Source organism: Myotis brandtii, unplaced genomic scaffold (assembly GCF_000412655.1).
Source record: "Myotis brandtii unplaced genomic scaffold, ASM41265v1 scaffold266, whole genome shotgun sequence".
Lineage (NCBI taxonomy): Eukaryota > Metazoa > Chordata > Mammalia > Chiroptera > Vespertilionidae > Myotis > Myotis brandtii.
The window spans coordinates 10,160,038-10,185,550 of record NW_005360124.1 but is presented as its reverse complement, the minus strand read 5'-3'; the positions used below and the strand labels follow the sequence as shown (position 1 = coordinate 10,185,550).

The window sequence follows — 25,513 nt, the reverse complement described above, 5'->3', positions numbered from 1 at the left end:
AAGGGAGGGAGGGAGAGAGGGAGGGAGGGAGGGAGGGAGGAAGGAAGGAAGAGTAAATAGGGTTTGGGAAGATGATAATATGATTAAATGGAAACAGATTCTGAGTGACAGTGAGCTCAGAGTTCAAAGACTGCAAGCAATGTTCTTATCTCTGTCTTTGGAGAACAACAAAGGAAGAGTTTGCAAAAGTGCTTTTTGAGTTCTTAGGAAATTAGAGCTTTTACATTACATATTAACCTCTTGACTTCCTAAACAAGTCTACTTAGTATTACTATTCAGTCAATACCAAATAAAGCTAAATATTAAATACCAAGCAATATTAAATTCTAACTACTAAATAATACCCAAACGAGGATTACTCCACTGTAACACTAAAATGAGCATTCCTCTTTGAGGTCCCCTGCATGGGGTTTATTGCTATGGCAGAGACTCATCCCTGCCCATTGAAAAATCATTTTGGAGTGTGATTCAAGTCTGTGACACATGTCCTTCTTAAAATGGTGACCAGGTTGGAGATGTTTGAAAGTGTAGAGGACAGAAAAGTAGCCCAGGTGGAGATTGGCGAACTGAAGATTCAAGGAATTTTTGAAAAATAGCAAATGAGAATAAATTTTTATGTAGACTGGGGAAGGAAGGAAGGAGCAAAAACCAATAAGCAGCCTTCAGGTTCGTAGTGTTACAATAAATGTCTGTTTCATAGATGTTTTGAATTTAATCCTTAAGCTCCTAAATTGTGAGCTTCCTAGAGAGGCTACACATGTGCTGCATCTTCTTTGACCCCCTCAACCAATGGAGGATTTCATGAATCCTGTTGACTGGCAATCTGAGTAACAGGGAGGGGGCAGGTGTTTGTAGAGCCTTGAGATAAGAACCATAGATATTAATGTATGTGAGCTGTACCAGAAAATGTAAACCTTACAAAAGTTCCTAGTCTGTGAACAAACAGGCAAAATATAGAATAAAGCCCTCACTCTGTAGCATTTGAAATCTAAAATCACCCCTGTCAGTTGGCATTTTTGTTTCAATTCAGTATTTATTTATGGAATATAATATATACTGGTTTTACAAAGATGACTGGGACATGACTCTCTTGATCTCCAGGTACTCATGAGAACTTAAGAAAAATACATAGGCAACCAGTATACAATATGTTATGTGCTAAGTTAGCAAAATGAAGAAAAAGATAGTGGGGAGCCCTGAGGAAGCAGCTAATATTTTGCTTGGAAAGGTTTGCTTAGAGTAGATGGCCTCTAAGTTAGCTTTTATTTCTTCACTTTTATGTTCCCTTTCTATTGCTTCTTATTTCCTCCATCCCTCTTCCTCCCCAACCTCCTTTCATACTTAAATTTCAAAAAAATTATTACTATGCCCCCTGAAATAATTTTGATTTCTCTTTCTCATACTCTGACTAGCAAGATAATAAACTTCAAACCCAGTTAATAAGAATAGGAACTAGTAATATCATTGACATTTCAGATGTTTGGTCATATCAGAGAAAGGAAGAACTAAAAATATGAACAAAAGTCTTTTTGATTTTTAAACATATTTCTGAAGTTTAAGCACATACACATTTATCAAATAACTGAAATTGAAAGTTTTGGGGAAAATGTCCATGTCATGTTTGAGAGATATTAATCAGTTGGAAAAGATGAAGAGGAAGGTGGCTTCGACGATATTCATTTTCCTTATAACTCTAAGCCTGCCTGGAAATGATTCTGAGGCAATGAGAGAATGTCAAAAGGTCAAGAAAAAATAAAGCTGATATTATTCACTTATAGACTTTCTTAAAATTTATGCACACTATAACCATTCAATCGTTTGACATGTACCACAAAATAAAGAGATTTCTAGAGACAGACGTGTCCTTAGAGATCTGCCATCCTATGTCCCACATAATAAAGTTAGGGAAACTGAGTCACAGAAGCACATTCAGGATCTTATGGTTAATGAGTGGCTCCTAATCTAGTGCTCTTTCAATGCCCTGTACCTATCACTAATTTTCCTGCAGTGGTTTCCAACAGCCTTCTCACTGCGTGTTCCTGGAACACAGACTGACTTCATTTAGTGCTATATCTTCCTCACAAAGGGAGAAGGAGGTGAAGCAGTTGGATCCCATTTTCACCTTTTATAGTAAGCATGCATTTCCCAAAATTAGCTTCTCAAACTAAATGACAGGTTCGATATTTACTGTTGCCTGAGTTCTCTGCTTGATCATCAGAACAATTACCTCATAAAGGAGCCTGCTCTGTATTATGAGATGATGTAAGCGGACAGCCCAGGATTCCATCTATTATGACACCATGGAGGAGACCTTTGACCAAATGTCCTTGAGATCCCTGAAAACTCAGAATTCTGCACTTCCAGGGATGCCAGGGGGAAAGACATGTCTCAGGCCCAGGAAAGAGATGACTGGTGCCTGAACAGTCTAATCGGGCCATGGATTGGTTTGTTGCATCTTAGAAGATTAATGTGACAGCTTAGCTAAACAGTGCCATAGAGATGCAGGAAAAGAGAAGCAGGAGCCCTAACTGGTTTGGCTCAATGGATAGAGTGTCGACCTGCAGACTCAAGGGCCCCAGGTTCGATTCTGGTCAAGGGCATGTACCTTGGTTGCGGGCACATACCCAGTAGGGAGTGTGCAGAAGGCAGCTGATGGATGTTTCTCTCTCATCGATGTTTCTAACTCTCTATCCCTCTCCCTTCCTCTCTGTAAAAAATCAATAATATGTATATAAAAAAACCCGAAACAAATTGTTTTTTTTTTTTTAAAAAAAGCAGGAAATATTTATAGAATCCTCTCTGTAAAAAATCAACAAAATATATTAAAAAACAAAACAAAACAAATTGTTTTAAAAAAAGAGAGAAGCAGGAAATATTTATAGAGCACGGTTAATAGATGCAGGCATGACCTCTTGTGGTAGAGGAAGCTATAAAATGGGAAGGTCAGAAAAACCTTTAGGATGAAGGTGGGGGAGGTTGTAGGGAGCTGCTTCTCTGTTGACCTTCATGCTGGAAGCTGGAAACTTCCCCTTAAACTCTCTTCCCTGACAGAATAACTCCTTGGAAGCTCAGAGATCTGTGACTTATAAGCATGTATCACAACTCATCCAGATTCCCTTTAATTGATAGTAGACAAGTACCATTAGATTTACGCTAAGCCAGTCAGTCTTACGGCTTCTCAAAGCACCATAATTTTAATCCTTTTATTGAGTACCTAGTGATTGATCTTATGATCAGGGGGAAATACATTTTATTAAGGTAGTAAGAAATAGGGAGATTATCTAATTGGTATGCTATGAATCATATTGGCAGAAATGGCTTTATTTGAAGCTGTAGAATTAGGAGAAGGAGCTTGTCAGTAAGAAGAAGATGCATGTGTTGGCAAGATACTTGGAGACACAAAGATGATACAGGAATGATAAAGAGGAAGAGACTGTATAGTTTAGATATGGAGAGAGAGTGAGGAACTGAGGTGGAATTTGGAAAAGCTTGAGCTGACATCAGACTGTGAGATCATATGGGTGAAGATCTGAGCTGTGATAAAGGGGAATGCACTTAGCTTTCCAGCTTGAGGGCATCTTGTACACTGCATATGAATAAATGGTACATCACCTTTTCCTTCCCTGCTCTGCTGTCTTCATAGATGCAGGGGGTGGGGGAAGCTCTGTTGTGCAGGAGGGGAAAATTAACAACTACTATGTGTTAATCAGACCCAGACATTACATTTTCTAACAACCCTTCAAGATGAAGCTCAATAATCATTGTATAGTTGAGGGATTAAGACTCAGAGAAGTTACTTTGCCAAAGACAGCACTTCTAATTAGAGGAGACACTGAAATTCAAGCTAAAATGTGGCTGACTTTCATGTCAAATTCAAAGCCTATTCCTCTGCGCTGCCCACTTTTGCCACATCTCCTCCTTAGGTCTGTCCTCGAGGGAGACTGTCACAGACTTTCTGAATGTTAACAAATAGCAGTTTAGTGCCTTATTTTATCAGCGTCAACAGCTCTTTTAAGTAATGATCTTCAAAGTGAGAGCATCTCCTCACAGACATATCTCAGTTGTCTTAAGTTCTTTCTTCCCTTATTGTACTGACCACATTTAGGAGAGATATTTTTTATGATTCATACATGGAATAACACACCTTTGCCTTTAAGAATATTGAAGCAGTTCAAATGCATCTTTATTTTCAGGGGGTCCTTTGAAAGGATAAATCATTTCAGGTTTCCTGAGAAAGAGACGCCAAAAACAATATTAGTTGCAGGAGAAACAGGGCAGGGGGATGACTATAGGTGAGAAAGGGGAAAATGAGCCTGATGGGTTTGGGGTGAGGGGAGAGTCTTCAGATGGCAAAGCAGGTCTGACAACCGGGGAAGGAGAGAGGGAAGGAGATTGGGTAGGAAGAGTCTCAGACTGTAGCGCCATTCTGAAAAAGGTCTTGGCTGGGCTAATGGTTAGTCTTCTAGCAAGAAATGACCATTGGAGGACTCCCATGTCACTGAAGAATAACCTGGCTCTAGTATTCCTCACCATGCTCGGTCATTGGCTGGAGACATCCTGGTGTGTGTGTGTGTGTGTGTGTGTGTGTGGTCCCCGGATGAACACATCAGGATCTTTCTGGGTCAATCCAAAGTGGTGGCAGCTGGAGACTGTCTTCTGAAGGGGATCTGAGCAGCACACCCACAGGGCTGCTACAGGGTCTCTTGGCTCTAAAAATGTGACTAGAACAGAACTGTTGCTATTGTTGTTGGTATTTAGTTTCAATAAGCTTTAAACACACTAACATAACCTCCCTGCCACAGCCATTGTTTCAACCTAGCCAAGTGCTGACTCAGCGGAGACTGAACCCCCTAGATCATAAATTATCCATTGGTGAGGGCAAAAGAATGACCCCAAGCCAGACTGCTAGGCCTCTTGGGGACAAATATGGGCTTGTAGATTCCCAAGTGCACTCTGGGATATACTCATCCTTGGCCTGGAGGTCATAGATTGAAAGGGGTGAGGATCCTCTAATCTGTACCCATAGTAAGACTCTTTTGAAGACTTCACTGAGCAGAGGGGGGCCCTGTGCAGGCACATGGACTGGGATTGGAAGGACTAAGGGCTGTCCATCTTGGCTCCTGTGTTTGCTTTACTTCCTCAGTGTCCAGTGCAGGTCCCTCTGGTTCAAAGGCTCATGAGGTTGGATTAAAAGGAGAGGTGTCTTATTTTCTGTTCCAGGTCCTAGGTTCTTTCTCTTGTTTCATAGCTTTCTTAACCTGCTGCTCCTGGACTTCTGTATGACATGTCTATAATGTGATGGGAGAGATCGCTGGATCTTATTTTAGCTTTCTTGGTTTCCTTCTGGTCTCTTAAACTTAAAGAACAAATTCCTTGGGGTCTGTAGTCAGGGGCAAATGGCAGTGGAGAGATAGAAGGTTATCAAACCATGTGAGGCTGTCTACAATCTAGGCCATGATAATTTTTTTCCTTAGAACAATTAAAAATAATTTAAGCGGGTGGTGGGTGGATAGTGGCATTATCAGACTTGGATTTTGAAAAACTCAACAGATTGGATGAAGAAAAGATGAATGTGAGACCAAAGGACAATCTATCATTATGATCAAGTGAGGGACCAAGATTGTTTGGAAGAGCTCAATTTACCTGGTAGGAATTTGCTGACATTTAAATACTGGCTGTCCAACTAATAGATTAAACGCTGAGCCATTGAGTTAGATTAGAACCTTGTAAACTATTAAATTATATTACATAATACAAATAACACCAAAATCATGAGTCCAGTACATCTACTGTAACAAATATATAAATTTATAAACATTTGAAAGCAATTCAGTAAAATCTTTATCCTAAGTTCTAGCATCATATATCTCCAATAGACATTATTTGCTTATAAACTGTACTTGAAATTAATTATGTTTGCTAATCTTAAATATTTGAAATAAAATATGGGCTACTTATATGGGATTGAAAATTTTCGAGTTCATTCATTTTTTTCTAAGTAGTCTCAATATTTTCTCTTCTTCTAAAAATATTTTTACTTTTTCAAAAAAAATCATCTTAAATAGATAATACTAAGGTAATTCCCAGTATGGGCTGTGTCCCAGTGACCACATCTATTGCTTTTCATATATGAATTCACAATGCTTCATTTTGCATGACTTCAAAGAACTAAAGGGTAGATTTACAAGTCCAGAAATCAAAGAACAACAAACACCCATAATATAATGCTTTTAATGTCTACCTTGTGAAATAAAAGAAGACCAGTTTTCCTATGTGGGAAGAAATCATACATAGCAGCTCATTTTATAGCACTTGAGATGTCTCATTTTGTAAGAGTTTTAGGCAATTAGACAGTAGAAAAAATTACAGCACTTTGCCAGCTTTAGTGTCTCTCAGACATTTTTTTGGTGTTTTGATTTATTATATTCTAACATGCGATTGTTATTCTCAGTCATGCTACTGTCTTGAATGATTTACTCTATTTTATTAAAATGGGTAGTAGAGAGCAGAAAATTAGAAAAGAGTGGTTTAGATGAAAATTTAAAGGAACTTAATCTAACTGAGGATTGCTAATGACCACCAGAAGCAATTTCTTTTTTTCATTCAGTCATTCCGCAAGCATAAGTTGAATGTCAGATGCTCGGAATAAAAAGATAACTAACGTATAATCCCTGCCCACAGGGACCTTATGATCTAATTGGATGTGCTATCCAATGTGACAGTCCCAAACCAGCAGATATATATCAAAGTACATGGAGGCACATGGAGGAAGGATTCAGTGTTGAAGTTTAGTGGAGTCCTGAGAGGATCCAGTAAATTAACTCTATTTCCCATGCAAAAAAGGTTTATATGAGGAGAGGCAGAAAGAGGGAGCCCTGGTTGTGAGAGCAAGGCATCCACAAGCCAGCAGGGGAAAGGTGTCAGCAGCAGTGCCACCTGTCTGGGAGGGGGGCAAAGGTTTGAGGGCATCAACATATATACCCTCGCGAAGAGCCACATGGCATTTGTTTTATAACTCTGGATCTGGGTTGTGGCAAAAGGAAAGTAAGCTCAGAGGTGAGCAGAGCATTAGGTGGAAGCTTGCTGAGTCTGATTGGAGAGAAGGAGGGTGGCCCTAGGCTAGATATCAGCATGTAGCCCCTAAGTGCTAGGCTGGCTGCTGTTCTTGTGAAGTTAGTTAACCTTGGTTTGGGGTGTTGTTAGCCTTTCACGTCTTGCTTCTCTCCTGTGTCCCACTCTATCAGATATTGTGACATCATCTCTGTTTCATCCATGCTTGAAACTTTTAACACTAAGATATAAATTGACTGTTAACAACTCAGAGAAATAGAACTGTACCCCAACTTGTGTGCTACTCTCTCATGTCTTGGCACACATGGAAGGGACATCTTCCTTTCTTATCAGTTTTGACTTCATGATTTTTTTCTTCTTCAAAATAATGGTCTGATAATAGCTAAAACTTAAACAGAATTGCTAAGGATATTGAAACTCATTTACCATCCTGGGGATAGAATGTTTCTTTCACTCTATTTGTAGTCATGAGAAACACCAGAGGGGTGGAGTTCTAATATAATTTCAGGTGATAAGTACTTATGAAGAAAATATTTTGTGTGCAGAACTCTTTTGAGGGCCTCTATAATCCAGTCTCTACTTCACCTATGTATAGTGTTTGGCAAATAAAAGTTACTTAGATAAATAATTACATGGGTTGTTTCCTAGCAACTACATCATCAAAGCATTCTCTTTCTTATCAAAGGGTGTCAGCGGCTATAGACTAGACCAGCTGCAGCATTGAAACAGAAATTAGAGTCTTAATAGACGATGCAGATGCATGGAGCCCAGAGTTGGACAGGACTTCTCTGTGCTCATTTGAAACTTGGCTCATACTGTGGTTTCTCTGTCACAGATATTGGGGTGGGAGAGAGGTCCCACACAGAAAGCCATGCATGCTGACATGGAAACCGAGTCAAACCTTGGCTGGGCTAGGAATCACTGCTATTTTAGTCACTTCCAGATGTCTGCTGTTGGAGTTTTAAGGAAAGGAGAAAAATGTGAGGAGTGTGGTGGGCCGGCTGGGTGGAAGGGGAGGGTGTTCCTCTCGTAAGCTTTTCAACTCCTGTTTAAAGCCACCCCTCAAGATGGATTGGATAAAGCTTTTAAAAATTATGCTCATCAATATTGCCTCTTTCATTTATACTTGACTGCATATGAAGTAACAGGCAAACTGAAGAAGCCTTTGTCAAATTATCGGGATTCCAAAAAACGCAGGGCCCTTGCAACTTTGGATGTGATCTAACATTTATGAAGTGCCAGGCACTGAACATATGTTGACGGTGCATACACCAGATGAGCCAGCTGCCCCAGTGGCTATTGTGCTAACCTAACAAGCTCACCAGCTGCTTGCTGGATAGCTCCTTTCTCCTTTCATGTTATTTTGGAGGCATCATTATGAATTAGAAAAAGATGTCAGGTTGTAATGTTTATGCACAGAGAGATGAGGTCCTCTGAAATCTTTTCAAAAGGAGCACTGGGGTCTTTTCCAAGAGATACTGGCACCTCCAGGGACCAATCCTGGGATATAGGTCAAAAGTTCCTGCTGAGTTGGTAGGGTTTCCTTGTATTTTTGTTTAACTGGGAATGTATGGCACTGGCATGATACAAGGCCTGGTAGGCAAAGAAAGCACAGGAGAAGGAGTATAGCACAGTGGTTAAGTATATAGGATTTGTATTGGACAGACCCAGTTCAAGTTCACACTCTGTCATTTATTAGCTATGGGAACTTGGACAAGTTACTGAGATGGGCAGGGAGGTGTGTATGTGTGTGTGTGTATATGTGTGTGTGTGTGTGTGTGTGTGTGTGTGTGTGTGTTGTTATAAATAACACTCCTCCCTGTCCAACCGGGTTGTGAGCTAACCAGAGATAAGCTAAAAGTGGAGGTCAACATGCCGCTTTTATTCTTGTTAAAGCAGGTATTAAAGAACGTGGTATCTTTTTATGGGCAAGTGGGCGTCCCAGTCTAGGCCAGGCCAGGCCTCCCTCTACAGGGGCAGAGCACAGCCTGTGCTCTCGCAGAAGGAGGAGGAGCAGTGGCCCACATCATGCCCATTTGCTCCTGCATGCCCTTCTCTCAGATGGTTTCTCCTCCCTGGGGCTAGCATGAGGCAATGGAGAGAGGCTGGGAGCATTACATTTCTGGGTTTCTGCACATGGAAGAACTCATCAAGAGTTGAGGAAAACTATTTCCCCTGACAGTAGTGACTTCCTTGGGTTCTTGTGAGGATTCTGTGAGATGAAGTCATGGTTTAAGCACATGCAAAGTGCTCAACAAAACGTATTGATTGATGTTATTACTGCAACCATTATCACCATTGTCAGGACTGTAGCATGGAAATGAGGTAAGAGTCAGTTGCAGGAAATAATTATAAAATGAATGCCTTATAGTTATGGAGAAAACGAAACAGTTCAGGATATCTTTAAACTACACAAGGGGCCAAGTGCCAGTACTTACCAGGGTCTGTTATTCCCTGGGGACAAGAGGGCCAGTTTGAAGGTTCTGGACAGGGCATTGGATTTAAAATAGCTGAGAGGAAGCAGAGACCTTACCTAGATGAGTGTGAAAGAAGATGTCATGGCCCAGCCGGTGTGGCTCATTGGTTGACGTCAGCTCATGAAACAGGAGGTCATGGTTCGATTCCTGGTCAGGGCACATGCCCAGGTTGCAGGCTTGATCCCCAGTGGAGGAGAGGGGGCAGGAGGCAGCTAATTAATGATTCTCTCTCATTATTGATGTTTCTATCTCTTTCTCCCTCTCCCTTTCTTTCTCTGAAATCAATAAAAACATATATATGGCATGGAACCAAATGCAGGGAACTCTTCCCGATGATTATTCTCCTGAGATTTCTGGGTCTTGGGCAGTTGGCCAGTTCAGGTCTATATGGTATCCTTTCCTATCTTAGACATGAGATTAGCTCACTTGCTTTCTCTACTTGGGGTTTCTACTAGTTGCTTAGCCTCAAATTTTCTCTGGGATTTGGAGTTATCTTTTCTTGAGCTGAAAAATGCAGATACAGGCAGATATGGTGCAGGGAACCACTTTGGTTTTGAGCTATACCCCTCCCATCCCATCCTGATCCTACTTAAGCCCAGCAGCTCTTCTGAGATTTTTCTGAAATTCCCCCACCCCTACTAATTCTCACAGAGTATTAAAAAATAAATTTGCTGCAGATTTTGGGAGCAATAGTTTTTTTGTGTGTGTGTGGTTTTTTTTCAGATTTCAGGTGGCTTCTGATTTGAACTAGGCATAATCTTTTTTTAAGGCAATTTTCTAAATTACTTCTCTTAATTCTTCCCTTGGAAATTAACATCTAGGACATTTCCTCTTCTTCCTCCTTCTCTTCCCCCTCCCCCTCCCATTTCCTCTCCTCCTTTCTTCAACAGTGGGCTTCAAAGTGCCTGGCTTGGTATAAATGATGTTAAAGTCAGCCAATTTAATTTTTTCAGATTCAAGGGTGACTCACTTGACCTCAAGAGGAAGCCCCACATTGGCAAGTTACTGTCTCCTCACTTTATATAGCACAGTCATTTGAAGTTATTGCCTGAGAGATAAACTCAGACAGAAGCTCAGGAAGTGGATATATAGTAACACAGAAACAATGCTTCCATGCAGAGAGTGAGAAAACACAGTGAGTAAGAGAAGGAGAGAAAGATGGAAGGACTATAAAGGAAGCAGCCTCAGAATATGCCCATGTTCTGTGTATGTCCCCCTCAGGTGACTTGGGGAAATGGTGATTCTAACCCCACTGGGTAATTTTTGGAAGAGATAAACATGCTGGTTATGGGAGGTTATGGGATGTAATAGTCTTGATGAATAGAAGGTTGTGCAGATCACTTCACCTGTTCCTCACGCAAGCTAAGACACAGCTCTGGGGGGTAGGAGAACCCGTCTAACTGTGGCTCAGGCGACTGGAAGTGGAAACCTGCCATCACAATTGGAGGAAGCATGTTTCACACCCTCCCCCAAATATCAAGCAAGTTCTTAAAATTATAAATCTGATGACACCATAAACTTTTTATTGAATTTATTGGGGTGACGTTGGTTAATAAACTTATATAGGTTTCAGGTGTACGCTTCTATAATGCATCATCTGTATAGTATATTGTGTGCTCACCGCCCCAAGTCAAGTCTCTTTCCATCACCATTTATCCCCCCTTTACCTTCTTCTACCTCCCCCCATCCCCTTCCCTCTGGTAATCAGCATGCTGTTGTCTGTGTCCATGAGGTTTTTTTGTTTTGTGTTGTTGTTGCTTAAATCTCTTCATCTTTATCACCCAGCCCTGCAATGCCCCTCCCTTCTGACAGCTGTCAATCTGTTATCTATCTGTGAGTGTCTTTCCTTTTGTTTTGATGTTCTAATCAATGGGCATTTCATGGTAATGGCTCCACAGCTGAGCAAACCTGTACTTGATTAAACATTGGGTCTATTTAGAAGTCCCTGAATTTCAAGTAAACCAAGTAACTGCCAATCAATGTGGCAGCTGAAACATTCACTCTCTGAAGCACAACAATGGGGCTCATGTCAGAGACATCTCCCAAGTTTGAAAATTAATGTCATTTTGTCATTCCTTTTAAAAATCCATCTTTCTTTTCCTTTGAGTTTCTCTTCATGGCATCTGCTAAGTAGCTTTGTTGTTGGATTTTAGGGCCTGGCGCAGTATTCCGTGCTCTTTTATGGCTATTACGACAATCAGCGAACAATTGGATGGATGAATTTCAGGATGCCGCTCTCCTATTTCCTGGTGGGGATCAGCTGCATTGGATACAGCTTTGTGGTTGTCCTTAAAGCGTAAGTTTCATTGGGCTCTTGGGAAGCAGGCAATGATTTCTGGAATTAAACTGGAGAATGGTTGTAATTTTTTTTCTGTTTTACATTTGCAGTGGTTCTCAACCTTTCTAATGCCGCGACCCTTTAATACAGTTCCTCATGTTGTGGTGACCCCCAACCATAAAATTATTTTCGTTGCTACTTCATAACTGTAATTTTGCTACTGTTATGAATTGTAATGTAAATATCTGATATGCAGGGTGTATTTTCATTGTTCACGACCCACAGGTTGAGAACCACTGAAGAGGATGCAGTCTATGAGATAAAATGTTGTTCTAGTACCGATGCTAATGTTAGACTATTACATCCTCCAAACAAAAGGATTGAACATGACTTCGGCCTTTGGGTCATCTCACTGCATACCTGTCCTGTGTTTAAGCATATTTTTAAAATGTGCCTTTTTGTACTTTGACGTGTGAATCAATGTTGCAAACAAGACAGGGAAACAGCTGCTGACCCCTCGTTTTGTGTAAAGGTGTTTGTGACTTGCAGAACCAGTTCAATAGGCAGAAACGGTTGTTCTCTGTTCTTTTTTTAAAGCCAGTATAATCACTCATCCAAAAAATTTCAGCTGCATAAGGCGGCAAAAACAAATGGCCCCCACGAGACCATCATGATCAACAGTATCATCATGGTTTGTCTTAGAAAAGGATTTATTAGAGCAAGAGGAAGAATTTTATAGGGAACTGATGAAACAACAATTTTTTCCTCTGCCTGAAATGCATAGGGTGGGGGTAAAGTAGGTTTACAGTTGTATGTATGGAAAATAATGCAATGATAAATAAATAATAATACAAGGATAAACATGGTGTGTCATGTACACCCCCCCCCCCCCCCCCCCATATTTGTAACACTCTGCGGAAACCTAGCACAGTTGTTTGGGGCTATGAGCAACCTGCCCTTCAGCCAGTTCTCTGCTCTAGCTTAGGAGAAAAAGAGAGACACCTCAATTAATGTCCCAACCCTTTTATTTATTTTTATTTTTATTTTTTATTGATTTTTTACAGAGAGGAAGGGAGAGAGATAGAGAGTCAGAAACATCGATGAGAGAGAAACATCGATCAGCTGCCTCCTGCACATCCCCCACCGGGGATGTGCCCGCAACCCAGGTACATGCCCTTGACCGGAATCGAACCCGGGACCTTTCAGTCTGCAGGCCGACGCTCTATCCACTGAGCCAAACCGGTTTCGGCCCAACCCTTTTAGTTGACTCTGCACAGGGAGAACTGACCCTTTGCTTCACTTCAGGGAAGGGCCTTGTCTGAGGGTCCAAGTCTGTGACACACTTTGGGTCTTGTCCCTGTCACAGTGACTGTTCCACCAAAGAACACTGTCATACTTAGTTTTTAAGCCTCTTCATGACATGATGAAAGCCTTCGTGGAGACCCCACATCCAAAATATTTATCTACTGCCCAAGTGTAACCAGAGATCTTAAATACCTAGTATTAGTTATCTATCTACCTAATACAGTATTATTACATTCCAAAAATCTAAGATATTTCTAGTCTTTACCATATATTTTTTTTTTACTTTAATATATATATTGATTTCAGAGAGGAAGGGAGAGGGAAAGAGAGATAGAAACATCAATGATGAGAGAGAATCACTGATTGGCTGCCTCCTGCACACCCCCCCATTTTGATTTGGCAAGACTGAAGTCAGGGTACCAGTCACATTAGAGAGACCTCATGCGGATCATTTATGAGTTGGTCCTTCAATGTCCTTAGTCACTGGGCAAGCAAGTTTGTGTATGTCCAGTTACGCAGCTCTTTTCAGTGATTCTGCAGCGGCTGTGTATCCCCAGCTGGTCTGCATGGATGCAAATACCAGCTCTACCATGGACTAAAAGACCTTTGACAACTTACACAAATGTTCCGTTCTCTAGTTTTCCTCTTAATACAGTTGTAATAACACCTTGGTCTTAGGATGGCCATGAGGACTAAATGAGTTAATACATGAAATGAGTTAATACTGAGAACATGTCTGGCTGGTGGTAAATAATTAATAACTGTCGATAATTTTGTTAGGATTATAACCCATTGGATTATTGAAGAATCAAATGTAACCCCAATGACAGAGCAGTCACATAGGTTTATGCGGTTGCACATTAATGGATTTGTGTATTCATTACAATAATTTTCTAGTTGGTGAATTTTAAGATTATAGAACAGCATTGTGCAAAGAAATACAAGATGAACCACACATCTCACTTAAAATTTTCTAGGAGCCGTATTAATTTACACAGGTAAATTAATTTAATTTAGAAATACTTTTATTGATTTTTTTGAGAGAGAGGAGGGAAGAGAAACATCGAATTAATGAATTTTAATATATTTTATTCAATATAGCAAATGCATTAACATATAATTAAAATAATATTATTATTGAGGATTTTTTTGGTACTGACTTTGAAGTCTTGTGTGTATTTTATATTATCACATTTCAAGCATTCAGTGACCACATGTTGCTGGTGGTGACCATATTGGATAATGCCAGCCTAGAGGAAATGGCAGTTTTTCCTAACTAGCTTAAAGATGCCATTTAGCATAGTTGCAGGGCACAAAATCCACATTTTCTCTCTTAAAGTCATTCATATTATGCCAATGAAACCAGCCTGGTTTTGGTCCCTCCCTCTAGCATGGACCTTTGGTTGTTTGTTACCTGATTGGCCAGTGGTTTAAACTCATTATTATGTATTGCAAAACAGTTACAAAGCAATTCATAACTCCCACCCACTCCTAGCTTTGGGAACAAGGCTTGGTAGAAAGAGAATTAATGAGATATAAGTGATTGTACAAAATCATTTATCATTGCCTCCCCTCATCCCCACCCCGATAGAATATATTATTGGAATAAACATCGGTGGCTTTATGAGTTACATTATTCAAATCAAATAGAAGGGAATCTAGGTTTTAAAATCAATTAGTCTATGGATGGACTTCAACATCTTGCCCATACTGTTTGTCTAGGCATCCTCATCTATAAAATGGTGGCCAATATCTAATTTTAATTATTTAATAGGGAAATTGGAAGGTAATATGATATGGAAATCCAAGAAAGTTCTTTGAGGTTTTAAGACAGGGTGACTAACTTTATTGACTCAGGACTCTCCTTCTTTAGCACTGACGTCCTGTGCCCTGGAAACCCATTCAATCCCTGGCAAACCAAGATGGTTGATCACTATAGTCTTCCTTCCTTCCTTCCTTCCTTCCTCCCTTCCTTCCTTCCTTCCTTCCTTCCTTCCTTCCTTCCTTCCTTCCTTTCTTCCTTCCTTCTTTCCTTTCTTCCTTCCTTCTTTCCTTCCTTCCTTCTGAGGCAGTGTACATTACTAACCACTTACTAAGCTTAGAAATATTCATAGTCAAAAGTTACATATGTATTAAAAGCAAATTAATACAGCATAATGTAAAGTTGCATAACATGGAGACCATTAGCCCCTTCATATGTTGTCCTCATCTCTTTGAAGTTTTGTATCACAAAGTAAAGGTGCTGTAATTTCAATATCTAATTGTTCCTATTAAAAACAGTTCTTTGAGCTAAAAATTTTGGCATATCCAGAGCAGCAAACTACTGGAAATAACTGAGTCATTCAGGGCAGGCATGCCTTACTGAGATGGCTCTTGCTGTCTGTTTTATCCCAACAGGCGTTCCCAAGACTTTCACCTGTTGTAGGGTTCATTGAGATTAGATATACCTCTTTTTCTGTTTATGAGACTGGCCATAATAGACAAAGCTAACAAGCAGAGCATTGAATACCTAAATAATGTTCACATATAAGCCTCAAATAGTGTTAAAAATTTTGACCACATAGACTATCCTCTATATATTAAAAACCTATATATACCATAAACCAGCTTCAATACATGCATATAAATATTTTTAAATTAGGAAAAGAGAGAATATATTTATCTATTAACCCTTAAACATTACAAAGTAGGTAGTAGTTTAATTATTTTACAGATGATAAAATAATATTAGACATACCCAGTGACCTACCTACAGCCATTTGACTGTAAGATCTATTTGAACCAAATTATATTTGGTTATTTTTTCATAACACATTAGCCCATTTAAAATAGATAAACTTTCATAAGGGGTGGGGACATTGGGGAAATTTAGATGACCTTAGAGATGCCTGTCAACCTATGATGTCACATTTATATCATATTGCTTCTTTCTTTTTGGGTTCCATAATCACTGTCATATTTAAAAAACCAAAGCCTTATAGGACCATTTTATAATATGTATCATATGAAATTTCAGTTTTGCTATTTTTAGTGATTAGGGGAAAAAGGAAGTGGAATATGTATAATACAGTTCTCTAACTACTGAAATAAATGTGCAAGTAAGTGCATTTAAACTTTCCAATCCAAAAAAATATTTTTTAAATCACTGAGTAGAATATGTGCAACTGCTATCTTGATTTTTAATCAAGAGTTGCAGAGTAATGGAGAAATGTCATGCATTTGGTGCAATCACTTTTTTGGAGGACATTCTAGGGAGAATTGAAATGTATGCAGTGATTTCCTGACCTGACCTGGCTTCGTCCATCTCGAGGCTTCAGGGGGTCTGGGAACCATTGAAGTTGTGTAGAACAGTGTCAGAACCTACCCATATTTTCTTTTCCTGGGAGGTACCCGATGGTTTTCTTCAGATTTCTAAAGAGAGCCTTATCCCACAAAAGGTTAAGAGCCTAGTATATGAGCTAAGAAAACAGTTTAGGAAAACAAATAAAAATATGTATTTTTATATAACCTATTTAATTTTTAAAATCATCAAGTCTTTTAATCTTGAAAGCCTGACAAATGCACAGTGTAAAAACTTAAAACAAAATTTAAAAAATAAACTTCTATTTTCTGGTTATTTAAAAAAAGTGTTTGAAAATATGTCTTTTAGCTATTGCTTCTCTAATTAACCTATACTTATGATGTTTTAACATTCCCTTTATTCTCCCCCTTTTTTTGTATTCTGGTTGCTGGATTAAACTTCCTGTTTTTATAGAATGACCCAAAATATTGGTGACGATGGGGGTGGTGATGACAACACCTTCAACTTCAGCTGGAAGGTGTTCTGCAGCTGGGACTACCTGATCGGCAATCCGGAAACAGCAGACAACAAATTCAATTCTATCACAATGAACTTTAAGGTAAAGATGGCCACCTTCCAGAGTCTTTTCTTTGTATTTCTAATATATGTATTTTTTATTGATTTCAGAGAGGGAGAGAGAGGGAGAGAGAGATAGAAACACCAACGATGAGAGAAACTCATTGATTGGCTGTTTCCTGCATGCCCACTACTGGGACCAAGTCTGCAACCCAGGCATATGCCCTTGACCAGAATAGAACCTGGGACTCTTCAGTCTGCCGGCCGACGCTCTATCTACTGAGCAAAACCGCCCAGGGCTTTTCTTTATATTTGTCAGAGTAAAATGGGAGCAATCCCATATGTTCCAGCTGACAAAGTATCTTGACAATTAAAAGAAAGATTAACTCATCATTTCTGCCTACTGGGACTTGGGCAGAGTTCTGATTATGACTGGAAAATATCTGATGACCCACAACAGCACTATCTCTTCTCTACGTTTGGTATTAAAATAATGCCATTGGCTTAAAATAGAGGACCATTAGTAATCAGAATCAGATATTTTATATAACAGAACAATGCTCAATATTTAAGATGACTTTGAAGTATTATTTTGTAGCTTTTAGAAAACTGTACTGGAAGAGAATTTAGAATGAAGACTATCCTATTAGAGTGGCTAGAGATGGTTTGTAAGAATTCCTCCTTTCTCTCACTTGTTCTCACTTACTGGCAATATTCACTGGTTTGTGAAATCCCAGATTTAGGTTATTTTCACATTTTACACTCTGATGTTAGAAAAAATAATTCCTGAGTTCATGATACTTGTGTAGCTCAGATATTTCTCTTTTTCCTGGTTTTAGGAAGCTATAATCGAAGAAAGAGCGGCCCAAGTAGAAGAAAATGTCCATTTGATCAGATTCCTGAGGTTTCTCGCTAACTTCTTCGTGTTTCTAACACTTGCTGGGAGTGGATACCTCATCTTTTGGGCTGTGAAGAGATCCCAGGAATTTGCGCAGCAAGATCCTGACACCCTTGGGTGGTGGGAAAAAAATGAAGTTCGTCTCTGCATGTTTTTTATGTGCTTAGAACCTGACATTTGAGATGTTGTGGGTTATGCTTCTATGGCAGAACATTAAATAAGGCCACTCTCTACCTCTTTCCTCCATCTGCCCTGTGTGTTAGCCAACCCTGTCCCACATTTTCCACTCTATCCCAGCCTTATTTGCAAAGCTGTCTACTGGCTGTCCTTCATTTTGGGACATTCTGGAACATTACAGTTGGGAGAGATGTTAGCACACATGTATTCCAACCAGTATAGTTTACAAGAGTATGAGGACTCTCAGGAGATTAGGTGATGTGTTCGTGGTCAGAGAACTATGGAGAAAAGTGAGTTAAAACCTAGGATTCTTGGTTTCAAGCCCCACACTCTTTTCATGAACTTACACTGATTTCTCTGTAGATCCTGCATCTGTAACTGAAAGATCCATTTGTTGCCTGAATTCTCTGAAGCAGCGATGATAGAGCCTTGGTTCCTGTGTTTATCTCGTGGACACATTCAGATTGCCTCCCCCACTTTGGGCAAGTCTGGGCTTCTCGCTCTTTTTCACTAGCAGCCTAACTCCCTATCTCCCTTTTCTCCTCCTAGCCTTCTTTCCTCCCCCTCTGAATGCTATTCAAATTAGGAAGGTTAACTCTTTCCAGGCATTAAATAAGATTGTCATTTTCCCCCAGCATATCTGCCCATTCAGCAGGTCAGAGAAGGGAGGTCAGAGGTTGATATTTAAAATCAGGAGATCATTGATCATATATTGTTGCTAAGGCCTATTCTCTTTAATAAAATGTTCCAGCATGCAATGTGGCACCATTTAGAACTTAGGCATTTTCAAAGTTTGGGTAGATTTAGTATAGACTTCCCACACTGAAATTTCTGCAGAGCCTCATAGACCAAAAAGGTTAAGTCTTCACAGTATAGAATCTCCTTAAACATGTTGAGACAGAAAATGGTATTAGTTACAACAAAAACTAACAAACAAAAGCATTCTATATTTAGCAATGGTAACATTGGAGATGGAAGGCCATTCATTTAAGAGACTATAAAAACACAGACATTTCATGGAAACCTGTGAAACAGTCATTTGGTGGAGATATTTCATTTACTTAAAACAAATGAACTTCAAAGCCTTTACTAAATTTGCTGTCAACATTCTTTCTTATAGTTGTGATAATATTTATAGGCACAATTATCATGCCACTTTAGTCTATGGTTCATATTGACTATATTTTTGTATAAATGAACCACAGTAAAGGATGGGTAGTTGATTGTCAATCATGAAAAGGGTCACTCTTTGTAAGAACCAGTTTAATACCCATTTTAGGAGATCCCTGAGTCCTAGGAGCCAACAAAGGTAATAATGGGGAGTTATGCATAACTATAAATTTGATAAAACAGAATTAAATTTACCTTATATAAGATTGTATAAGATCTGCCAAGTTTTTACTTTAGGCTGAAATGATATCATGCTGATTTTATGTTATGCTGATTTTTAGCTCCTGTTGGTCATGCATATATAATGTTCTTAATAAAAATGGAAAAAGCATATTGACAATTATTTTCTAAATATAGTCTAGTACTTCTAATCAAAATATGGAATCCACAAGGGGAAATAGGAGATGTTTAATGGTGGCAGTTTGAGCCAGGTATTTAGGAAGGACAGTTGCTAATGTTACCTGAAACGTTACCAGAAATCCTTTTTTTTTAATTTTTTTTTTTTTTAGTTTAAGAAAGGCTTTTCCTCCACCATAAAAGTAGTACCTGCTCTGGATTTTTTTTCCTTTGACTTAATTTAGCCAAATAATATAATCGTAAGGATGCCAGTCAGTCAGGAGAGAAGGACCACACATTTCCTACTTGCCCTATTTCTCTCCCTCACCCCCAACCCCTCTCTCTCATCATTCTCTTGCTTTTGGCATCATGAACCAGTCATCCTTTTGAAACTGTCTTGCCTTGGCTTCAGTGGCTTCAATAACATCATACTATATGTTCTTCTTTTGTTTCCCTGAATGTCCTCTGTTTTTTTTTTTTTTTGATAAAGCACTTCTTCTTTTGCTCCTAACAGTTTGCATGTCCCTGAATTCAATGTTTAGTCCTGAGCCCATCTCAAGGAAGTCATTCATTCTAACTAATTAAACTAACTCATATGCTGATGATTGTCAAGTTATTATTTCTAATTTGGATCTCATTCTTCAAGCAGATCATTTTCCATTGCCTTTGGAAATATGTTGTGTAGTGTGTATCATCATATCAGAATCAGTTACCATACAGAACAATACGGGTTCTTTGGGTAGTGAGTGATGTAAATTGCATCCCTCATTATACCAGGAAACACTGTTATTACTGGCACATATACAAGCTCATATACATCCAAATCTTGAGACTGTGAGTTGATATTGACTTTGATGTTTTTTATTAAGATTAAATTTTAAAAATGCACGAGATAATCTTCTTTAGTCTAATAAAAGATCAAAGGTATCTAGCTGGAACTTTGCAAAAGTCTGGAGGAAAGCAATAATAATTTCTAAATACTATTAACCCAATTTATCCCTTGTGTCTCCTTGTAGATGAACATGGTCATGTCCCTCCTGGGGATGTTCTGTCCAACATTGTTTGACTTGTTTGCTGAATTGGAAGACTACCATCCCCTCATTGCTCTAAAATGGCTACTGATACGCATTTTTGCTCTTCTTCTGGGCAACTTGTATGTATTTATTCTTGCCTTGTTGGATGAGATCAACAACAAGGTAAATCGTGTGTCTGGATTGCCATCAGCATGTTGTTACATTCCCAGTCTCAAGACTGCCAGACATGCATTTGATATCTGTGTTATGTTCCCTTTTGTTGCTATTGCTTGCTTTCTAGATTGAAGAGGAAAAGCTAGTAAGGGTCAATATTACCTTGTGGGAAGCCAACTTGATCAAGGCCTACAATGCAACACTCACTGGAAATAGCACCGGGGCACCCTTTTACGTGCACCCTGCAGATGTACCTCGAGGACCCTGCTGGGAAACAATGGTGGGGCAGGTAATATCGCAAACAGAAGTGCATGACAATTAATGGATTAAAAAAGAGCAGAGTCAATAGTTCTTCCATAAGTGTGGCCTAATTTTTTATTGCTTAAACTAATAAAATACAGCTAAGATTTATTGAATGCTTACCATGTGCTGGCTGTGAATTTCATATACATTATCTCATGCATGCCTCACATCCATTCATTGAGGGAAGTTCTCCTTTTATACCCCTTTTACAGTTGCACGTAACAGAAGGATTGTTTTCAAACAAAGTGAGTTGTTTACTACCTATTGGTGTTCTAATAAAGCAGATTGTTGTTTTAATTTATAACACTGTGGGGCTTAAGTATTTTCCAATGTTTTAATTGACTGTGTATTTTCTCCTGAGGATTTCTTGTTCGCAACATTTGCCAATTCTTTTCCTAATTGGATCACCCATCTATTGTCATACTGATTTGTAAAAGTTTTCATGTGTTAGAAAAATGAATCTTCTATCATCTATGCTGCAGGTGCTTTTTCCAAGTTTGTCTTTAAAATTTATAAATATTGCTGTTTGCCAGATTAAATTTTATACTTCCACATGGCCAATATTTTCCTATTTTGGGATATTGTGTGATGCTTATAAAAGTTTCTCAGTAATAAGACTTTTAATACAGTGATTTTGGAACAGAAAATAATTATTTTTAGACAAATAAAATAAGAGTGAAACATTCTTCATTTGCTAGACATGCCTAACTAGTTTCTTTACCATTAATTGCAGTTTTCATGCTCATACTGTTTAGAAACATGACAAATTCGCTGTCAACACTAGGACCATTTAAAGACAAAAATGCAAATTGTAATGCAGATAATATCCCCACAGGAATTTGTGCGGCTGACTGTTTCTGATGTTTTGACCACTTATGTCACAATCCTTATTGGGGACTTTCTCCGGGCATGTTTTGTAAGATTTTGCAATTACTGCTGGTGCTGGGATTTAGAATACGGATATGTAAGTATGATACTCATGTTCTCTTATCAGATTATTCTTTTGTGGCTCATGGTATACACACACTATGCAAGAAGAAGATATCTCAGGATTTAGAGGGTGGGATCTACTTTTTATTATTTATTTTATTTTTTAAATATATTTTTATTGGTTTCAGAGAGGAAGAGAAAGGGAGAGAGAAATAGAAATATCAATGATGAGAGAGAATCATTGATCAGCTGCCTCCTACACGATCCCTACTGAGGATCGAGCCAGTAACCCTGGGCATGTGCCCTTCACTGGAATTGAACCTGGGATTCTTCAGTCTGCAGGTTGATGCTCTATCCACTGAGCCAAACCAGCCAGGGGAGATCTACTTTTTATATGTCAATACAGTAGTTCCCTCTTATCTGCAGAGAATACATTCTAAGACCTCCAGTGGATGCCTGAAACCACAGATAGTACCGAACCTATATACACTATTTTTCCCTACATAGACATGCCTTTTTACTTAAAGAAGCACTTTATGGCTTCCTCATGGCATATCTTACTTGCCAGCATCACTACTCTTGTGTTTTGGAGCCATTATTAAGTAAAAATGTTATTTAAACACAAGCACTGCAATACCAGGACAATTGATGTGATGACTGAGATGGCTACTAAGTGACTAACAGGCAGGGGGCATCTGTATATGGATGCACTGGACAAAGTGATGACTCACATCCCAAGCAGGCTGGAGCAGGGGGATGCAAGGTTTCATCACACCACTTAGAACAGCGGGCGACTTAAAACATACAAATTGTTCATTTCTGGAATTTTCCATTTAGTATTTTTGAACAACAGTTGACCATGGATATCTGAAACTGTGGGAAGCGAAACTGTGGATAAGGAGGGAACTACTATAAATGAAGTCCAATGAGTATGGTTTTAATTCAGAGGGGGGTCAGACTTGAATATCAAGGCTTACAATATTCTCATCAATTAGCACAGGATGGCTGAAGCAATGGATGGTGAACTCAGTAAGTCTTGGACCCAGAGTTAGCTCCCTCCCCACGAAGCTTGCTGGCATTTCCAGAAACAGGGCAGGATGGGTAGTGTCAACCTCTTATTCTATTAATGCCTCAGAATGCTACTAAATAAACTCCTAGACACGGATCCTGGCTAGTCCCTGTGCAGTACATTGGGAAATAGAAGGATTTATTGACTATAGTGCTTACTTCATAAAGCTCACAATCTAACAAGAGCTCAGCAGAGACAAGCAGGGGGCTTTTGAGGAGGTTTCGAGGAAGGCCCAGGGTGCTGACAGGGCTCTGGCAAGTGGTGGAGCTGAATTCCAGCAAGCTGACTTTCTTTCCCATGACAACAGCATGGAAGTCAGGTTTCTTTGACTTCATCACCAGCTCACTGTTTACGCTCAACCCCGGATCACCACACAAAGTTCGAAGGCGGCAGCAAGCACATATCACTACTCTGAGGTCTAAGACACTCCAGCGGCCCACCGTCCCTCTTTTGCAAATGAAACAGTCATCTTGGGAAATATGACCTGGGGGTTGGTTGTACTCATTTGCTTAAAATCCTTCAGTAGCTTAGTTAGAAGGAATTCCAAATCCCTGTCTAGGCCCTTTAATTCCTTATATGATCTGTTTCTTTTCTTTTTCTCTGAGCTCACCCCTTACTACTTTTGCTCTTTCATTATAAAGTCCACAAACGTTGGGATTCTTTCTTATGCTCCAATACAAGATGGTCCTTTCATTGCCACTAGCTGTTCCTCCCTCCAGGGATGCACATTCCCAGAATTTGGCATGGCTCATTCTTTTTTGTCATTAAAGTCTCAGATTATGTCACCTCTTTCGAGCTCTTCTCTGGCCGCTCATTCTAATGTAGCCTACCAGACACTCTCAGCACACTGTTTTATTTTCTTCATGTGACGTATAACTACGTGACATTTCCCTTTTTAAAAGTGCTTATTATGTGTCTCCCTCTGTTAGAATGAAAGCTCTATGACACAGAGGCCTTGACCTCTATGCTTAGAACTACTAGTATGCCTGTCACATGGCAAGCATTAGGTGTTGACTGGCTGGTTCAGTGCGGAACCTCCTCATTCTAGCATCATCAAGGCAACACCATGCATCTATTGACAGATTTCTGTTTGCTTCCAGGCATGGAGTCAGCTCTGGCTTAATGTTTTTGAGCCCATGACGTTTCTCTTCTCACTAGTGAAGTGATATCCTTTACTGCGGATCTCCCTCCTGTCTCATGTCTCGAGTCTCAGGACAAGTCCTACATTCAGAACTGTCTTTAAGACTAGCTTCTCTGCCTGGCTATCTGACTTTGAAATCATGACCTTCTCTTAGGTCATCTCTATCACTCTCACTGAAAGTGGCTCTCAGACGAGCCAAAAGCAGTTAGGTAATGCTCTTTGGTGAACGATAGTGAGATAATGCTATAGATCCAGGATGCTGTTGCATTGCTTTCCCGTTCCCTGCGATGAGGTATTCAGCTGGCTTGGTTTCATTTCTGTTTTCCTTGCCTGATTCAGCTCTTCTGATGCAGACATAAAAATTGCCCTTTTTTTGTTAGACTATTGCTTAGCTTATGCTTGCTTTTTAGCACTTTCTTCTTAAGTGCTAGAAAATTTTGCTTTAAATATGAAGTCAATGCAACATGACCTGGATGCATAAACGCTGTAATTAAATGATTGATTTATTATCCATTGAGTGCTGACAGTGCTCTTGAATTAGTACAAAGTACAGAAAAAAACAACAAGTTTCTGTCTTAGGTCATAGAGAAAGAATTTTCTTCCATGTTACCTTTGGAAAGTGCTTCAGAGAGAAGCTCAGCATTAAAACAATTTTTAAAGCATTGAAGTTGGATGATGGATCTCTGATATGGATTTGATTATCATTGATCCACCAAGTGAACAACTTATACAAATTGAATGCCTACTAGGTACGAAACATTATGGGCAAACTCTGGTGCTGGGTTGATAAAGGGATACAGAGATAGAAAAGATGTAAGTCTTAGGAGAGGTTGCACACTTGGGTTTGCAAGCTAGATTCAACTTACAGATGGTTTTTTCCTTTGGTCCACAAAGTGATTTGTTTGTTTTTAATGAGCTAACATGTTAGAACTGGAAGATTTACATTTTAAAAATATGAATTTATTGCTTTGCTAATGTAGTGGAAGGACTGGAAACTTTAGACTCATATTCCCACTCCAGAGAAATTGGCTGGAGCTGAAAAACCACTGCCCTCTTCAGTTTTATTCATTCACCAGTTTCTTACATTCTTTACTACTCTTTAATCTTGCAAGCTTCCATTGACAGTACCTAGCAGAAAATGCAAATGCCATGGGAGAAATCTACTGTGATTGGACTTCCAGAGGGGAAGGGGAGAGGTCAATAGAAATGCAGACATGACAGAGGAGGAGGCATTTGAGCCAAGTCTTAAAGGATGATCAGAATTTCAAAGGCTTGAGATGGAAGGAAGCATTCTCAGTGAGGGACATTATACCTT

The 25,513-nt window shown here is 39.3% G+C and overlaps 1 protein-coding gene across 2 annotated transcripts in view; it reads left to right on the top strand.

The window, feature by feature from the left end:
- The window catches only part of TMC1 (transmembrane channel-like 1), a 147,496-nt gene that overhangs the window by 96,390 nt on the left and 25,593 nt on the right, over window positions 1-25,513 (top strand). For both annotated transcript variants that reach the window (XM_014541280.1, XM_014541281.1), the window contains 6 exons: window positions 11,702-11,844; window positions 16,886-17,030; window positions 17,827-18,021; window positions 20,585-20,764; window positions 20,883-21,044; window positions 21,894-22,022. In XM_014541280.1, coding sequence (XP_014396766.1) covers window positions 11,702-11,844; window positions 16,886-17,030; window positions 17,827-18,021; window positions 20,585-20,764; window positions 20,883-21,044; window positions 21,894-22,022 — 954 coding nt within the window. The remainder of the gene's footprint in view (window positions 1-11,701; window positions 11,845-16,885; window positions 17,031-17,826; window positions 18,022-20,584; window positions 20,765-20,882; window positions 21,045-21,893; window positions 22,023-25,513) is intronic.